At 42.8% G+C, this 6,000-nt stretch overlaps 1 protein-coding gene across 1 annotated transcript in view; it reads left to right on the forward strand.

Annotated features, from left to right (window-relative positions):
* Nucleotides 1–4,486, forward strand: part of col5a3a (collagen, type V, alpha 3a) — a 45,203-nt gene extending 40,717 nt beyond the window's left edge. Inside the window, exons 61-67 of the mRNA XM_062408880.1 lie at nt 60–95; nt 543–596; nt 701–1,001; nt 1,196–1,308; nt 1,447–1,515; nt 2,732–2,965; nt 3,825–4,486. Coding sequence (XP_062264864.1) covers nt 60–95; nt 543–596; nt 701–1,001; nt 1,196–1,308; nt 1,447–1,515; nt 2,732–2,965; nt 3,825–3,971 — 954 coding nt within the window. The 3' untranslated portion in view covers nt 3,972–4,486. The remainder of the gene's footprint in view (nt 1–59; nt 96–542; nt 597–700; nt 1,002–1,195; nt 1,309–1,446; nt 1,516–2,731; nt 2,966–3,824) is intronic.
* The last annotated feature ends 1,514 nt before the right edge of the window (nt 4,487–6,000 follow it).

The raw sequence follows: 6,000 nt of genomic DNA on the forward strand, positions 1-6,000 counted from the left end.
AGTTCAAATAGATTGTATTTATATTTCAATGTTTGCTTACTTCTCTCTTTCACTATTAGGGTGCTTTAGGTGAGAAAGGATCAAAGGGAGACACGGTAAGTGCATTAATACATCTTAATTCTACATTATAATTCCTGTACTCTGGCCTCAGATTTGGTTTGCAGTTGCTGGGAGCATATGTTGGGGAATAGGGGTAAAGTGTGTGTGTTGGCTTAAATGTGCCATGCTTCATAATCCTAATTCTCTACTTTGTTTACCGCATGTCTTTGGAACTAAAAGCCTGCTGTACAGCCACTTCTGCCTTTTTCCAATGGGCCCTTTTAATAGGATTTGGTTCTGGGGTGTGTGATGTTATGAAAACCACTATAGTGTGTCTTGTGAGCCAAGGCTTTGACCACAGAGTGCTGATGCACAAAGCTGGATAATCCTATAAAGCAGCAGACATATCTGCCTGGATAAAGCCAGGGTTTAGCAAAGTGGTGTGAGAGAGGCTCCAGGTGAGACGTGATTGACACAAAGTTTTGTCCTCTTTTATTCTTCAGGGTATCGTTGGTCCCAGAGGGGATACAGGCCCTGCTGGCCCACCAGGTTCCCCGGTGAGTACATCCAATGATCCACATCATGGCCTCATCAGTGCCAACTTTATTCCCTTTCTGTCTTTCTCATTCACCTCTTACTCACCTCTCTATGCTACTTCCAGGGACCCCCCGCGACAATGATTCAGCCCCTGCCTATCAGGGAGGGCAAGCGGAAAAAACGGAGGCACTCCGATCGTGCAGGAGGGGCAGCCCCGTCCAGGCAGGAGGATGTGGATCTGGACATGGAGGAGTTCCTTCAGGGGGATCAGCCTCTAGAGGACGCAGAGGGAATGGAAGAAGTCTTTGCTACCCTGTCTTCTATGAAAAACGATGTGGAGTTGATGAGAAGGCCTCTGGGAACTTTTGAGAGCCCTGCACGAACCTGCAAAGAGCTCATAATGGTTCAGCCTCACTACAAAGATGGTGAGTATTGCTTGAGGCCTAGCTCACCAACAAATTGTCATCATCTTAAAAAGTTGTATCCAAGGAAATCTAGCTTAGGAGACACCCTGTTTAAGTCAAAGATCTGCTTGTTATTTCTACATCATCGTCTAATTGTTGTCTTTTTAAAATAATATCCAGACCTTGACTGATGTCTTTTTTTGTGCACTTCGTAGGTGAATACTGGATAGATCCTAACCAGGGCTGTCACCGCGACTCCATCAAGGTCTACTGCAACTTCACAGCTGACGGAGAGACATGTCTTTACCCTGACAAGAGGACAGAGATGGTAAGCCTCCAATGTGTTACTGTCAGCCTCCACAAAGCCGACCTCATCATATTACATCAGCGTGCAAACAACTGCCTATATCCCTTGAGCCTAAATTCTTTTTTTTAACATCCTCCCGCTCCCCCTCTGTGTGTCTAGGTTAAATTAGCGGCGTGGAACAAAGAGACGCCCGGAAGCTGGTACAGCCAGTACAGGAGAGGAAAGCAGGTATAAAACAAATGCACACAAAAACATCCAACCTTACCTCCTGCTATTAATTTATCAAGCTCCAAATGCCAGGCTCTATTTTTAGCTAAACCACTCGTCCAATTTGGGCTCGAGTGATATTTATGCATATGCAAAGAATGTGTAGACGTCTGTGCTTGTTTGAAATAGTAAATGACCTCCCTACATAATTGGCAATCATTCATTAGTCTATGTGCAATTACAATGTTGATCTGATATTGTCATGAGTAGGTTTCAGGAGTCAGATTTGCACAGAGTCATAGGCAGCTCTGTCTCATTGATCTGTATTCAGTGCAGCACGCTTCCAGCGCTGGCTTTTCATGTGCACCTGATCAGAGGTCTCATAACCCACTCACATAATCACAGAGCTGCCAGCACAATTGGAACACACTGGATTTCTCACACAGAGTGCTGGGATAAGCTGTGTTGTTTTCCCTCCTTTATTATTCTCACTTTCTGATTCTATAGAGAAGTTGCTGAACTTGTCTTCTTTCCTGCATACAAGAATTCCCTCATTAACACAAGCTGGGGAGATTTATAATTATAACTGTAATGGAAATACTATAGTGGCCCTGAAGCACACATCACAACAGCAACCACACAAAAATATATCAAAATAAACTAAAAATATAACTCATGAATAAAGCAACACAATGGCCAGTAACAAAACACCACAGCAATGCACAAACCAAAAACACGATAAAAATCAAAATAAATAATGAAAAATAACTCACAAAACACAAATATAGATCACAAAACACAAAAGCATTCATTTGTAATAGAGAATGTAAGTATCATCTATGGACAAGGGTTGTTGCTGATTGGATGGATGCACTCACATTTTTTGTGATCTGAAGTGTTTTGTAATTTGTGAATTCATTGTGTTTTCTTATTTCTTTGCTGTTGTGTTTTCCTATTTATGTGCTGTTGTGTTTTCTTTTGTGCAGTTGTGTTTTCTTAGTTATTTGCCATTTTGTTTTCTTATGTATTCACCATTATGTTTTCTTAGTTGTTGCTGTCTGCACTTCAGGGCCAACTTAAATGCAATTAGACACCCTTATGTTTCTGAGGCTCTGTGCCTTCATAGTAATCATTCGATTGAGATTTGGCTATTGCTGTAATGAATATGTGGCTGTAGTACATATGCATCCCCTTGGTCTGTGCAGCACTCTAACATCTGTGTATTGGTGTCATCCAGTTCTCCTACAACGACAGGGATGGGAACCCTGTGCATGTAGTTCAGCTGACCTTCCTGAAACTACTGAGTGCCACGGCCAAGCAGAGCTTCACCTACACGTGCCAGAACTCGGCGGGATGGTTCGACAGCACGTCCCGCTCCCACCAGCACGCCCTCCGCTTCAGAGGCAGCAACGATGAGGAGCTGACACAAGCCAAAAGTCCCTTCATCACCGCTGTGCATGACGGATGCCAGGTCAGTGGTGGGACAGGGACTATCGGGACATATGGGATCAGTTTATCAGCTGTGTTGCTCTCATTAACTCTTGCTTGATTCAATAAGTGGCAGACGTTAAATACCTTTAATGGGGATTTAGGCAAAAGTGAGAGTATAGTGGTGTCAATTTTAGTTGTATTGGGGTCAACTCGACCTCTGAATGAGCAATGTTCCTTAACTTGCTTTGACCGAACTTGGCTGCAGTCTGTTGACAACCAACTCCCACTTGTATCGTTACACACCCGAAACAACATACCTAAGAACACATAAGAACATGCTGGAGAGATTGGAGCTTCAGGAAGCAAACACGCACACATACAATGTGAGAATGAGACGCACTTCACATGCACTCTGGGAAAAGACTTCCGGGAACACATGCACGTGCCCACATCAGCACTGGCAACAAGCCTCAGATGGAGGAACATAAATACTGGTGCAGATGCTGAAATAAACAGACCCCTCGTCCAACTGCAATCCTGCCTCTGAAGAACACATCTTCATGAGAAATAAGGCACAACAGTTGTAGTCTTATTCTCAGTCTTGATATATAGAGTCAACATTAGGTTTAATCATATTGTTAATCTGCAGCTCTATTTTTCGTCACTGAACCTATTTATTTCCGAGAGATTCTTGTGTCGTTGTTATTTTTGAATGAAATTGTATTCTTGTTCTTCGCATGTCACAGTTAGTGTCTCAGTTCCATCCCATCTTAGTCATGTGAATAAAGGTCGTATGGTTTTCGTTAGTGAAATTAATGCTAGAGTGCGCAGTGCTGGTTTCTTGAATTAAATCAGGCAAATCCAGAAGGTTTCAGCCCACTTTCACTTTTCTTTTTCAGTCCCGCAAAGGTCAGGAGAGGACAGTGCTAGAGATCGACTCCCCCTCGGCAGAGCTGCTCCCTATCATGGATGTGGCTCCGGTCGATTTTGGCCGCAGCAACCAGAAGTTTGGATTCCAAGTTGGACGAGTATGCTTCAATGGTTAACACCTCGCCACTGACAAACAAACAAAAAGACCTGAACAGCAAGTTTTCAGTGAAAGGAACTGGACTTTTACCGCCGCCCGAACAATATTTATTACATCATGTTCATGTACGTGGTGGGATTGTGGTACACTATTTAAGATTCTTCAACAGCCGCTGAAATAGCTTTTGTGGCTGTACAACAATCAGAAGAATGGCGAGGAAGAGGACAAGCAACAGTGGGCACAAAGCACATTTACCAAAGGGAAATATTCCAGTTAAAAATATTTTATATTTTATTTTAGTTTTTGTTTATTTCACTGTTTGAGTGTGCTCCAATTGATCCTCAAGGAACGAGGATTGCGCCACTTCACAATGACCACTTATAAAAACAGGACAGATCTGCTCACAGACAGGAACAGGCTGTCAAGCTGTGTTACGAGTCCGCTAAGTGGGACTTTTCAGATCATGGATGAACTATAGTTGCTACCTAATGTTTTACAAAGACGCAGGCTGAATAAATCCGAGACGTTGTCAGATTCATTTGCATGTGCAGATTCACCATAATTACAATCGCAGGGCAGTTGTGCACTGGCCTGGCATATTAATTCGACACAAGCACCGTAATTAATTTCCTGTGTGCAGGAATGATAAATTGTCCTTTTTACCCTTCAACTGCAGTTTTCTCAGAGAATTACCTTGATTAGTATTCAACATGTGTAGCTAGTTACTGAACCCGACACTTACTTGAATGGATAAGGTTGTTTCCTTTATTGGACTGCTTCCCTCCATCAGTTTGATATTAAGCTTTTGGAGCCCTCCATGTTCCAAAACACTACAGTACTGTATATGTCACATCAATGCCCCATCCACTGGTATGTACTTGCTATGACATACCTCCAGGTTGGTGATATTTCAGGGCAAGAAGCAATCTGATGATACCGCTCTCACGTCTTCACTGCAGACCTTAAATACAAGGTGACATCTCACGCCTCATCACTTTATCTGCCCTGCTCAGCGTTTTTTTGTGTGTCTCTGGTTGTTAACATGTTGACATTCGAGCGGCAAACGTTCATTTGACATGATTTGGTCCTCACTGGTGCTAAAGAAGATGTTTTTTTGTGTCACTGTGTTTGTCTGTCTCTGCGGCAAGATTATAGGACTAGAAGGGGAAACAGGTTATTGCTCTTTCAGCAGCACGAAACACCACGAGAAGCTGGACACTGGTCTACTCTGGGGTTGTTGTTTTTTTTGCACATCTTCTGGCTGATAGAACCAATTTGTCAGGGCCAGTGAAAAGAGGATATTGCATGCAGTTAAGAGGGAATAAAGGGAGAATCCACTCGTAAACTGAATTTGCTAACACTTATCCGACATTGGCGAATTAGACGTCTTTTTCAAATTAGAGCTGTGAAATATTACAGAAATTATACATCTATGTGAATTCTACTTTAAAGTGGATTTCCCCTCCACAATTAAAATCTCTTAATGCTCTGCTTACCTCCTCCGACTCAAACAGTAGACCATGTATCCAGCTAATGTCATTTCTCAACCCACTCCCGCTGCTGAATTAGCTTCATACCATTTAAAACTTTCCAGTAATTAACTCCTCTCTTTCTGGCCCATCCTGCGCACCCTCTCCTGTGTATAGTGTTTATTGTTCTAATTTTATATACTGTACAGTTATTCTGAGGACTTTATGAGCAATAACCTGCTGCCTGAATGGAAAACAAATGTATGTGTTAAAAATTAATGTGCGAATAAAAAAGAAAAAAGGAAAATAAAAGGACCATCCCGTTTTCTTCTCCCTCTCCAGACCCTTCACGGTGGGTTAGAACAATATCCCCGATGGCCTGTGGGTGTCTGCAGTGCCCAGAGTGTTATAGGCAAACAAGGCTCTTCATTAACAACTAGCTCTGCAACATTCGCTCAACAAGCCTGCAATCAGGATCCCCACGCAGCCGATGTTATCCACTCTGATTTGCTCCGCAGTTCATTTATTTCAATTAGCTCTGTTCCAGTCCTCGGGAGGGAAGGTGGGGAGGAGACAGAG

Source organism: Platichthys flesus, chromosome 16 (assembly GCF_949316205.1).
Source record: "Platichthys flesus chromosome 16, fPlaFle2.1, whole genome shotgun sequence".
In the NCBI taxonomy this organism is placed as follows: domain Eukaryota; kingdom Metazoa; phylum Chordata; class Actinopteri; order Pleuronectiformes; family Pleuronectidae; genus Platichthys; species Platichthys flesus.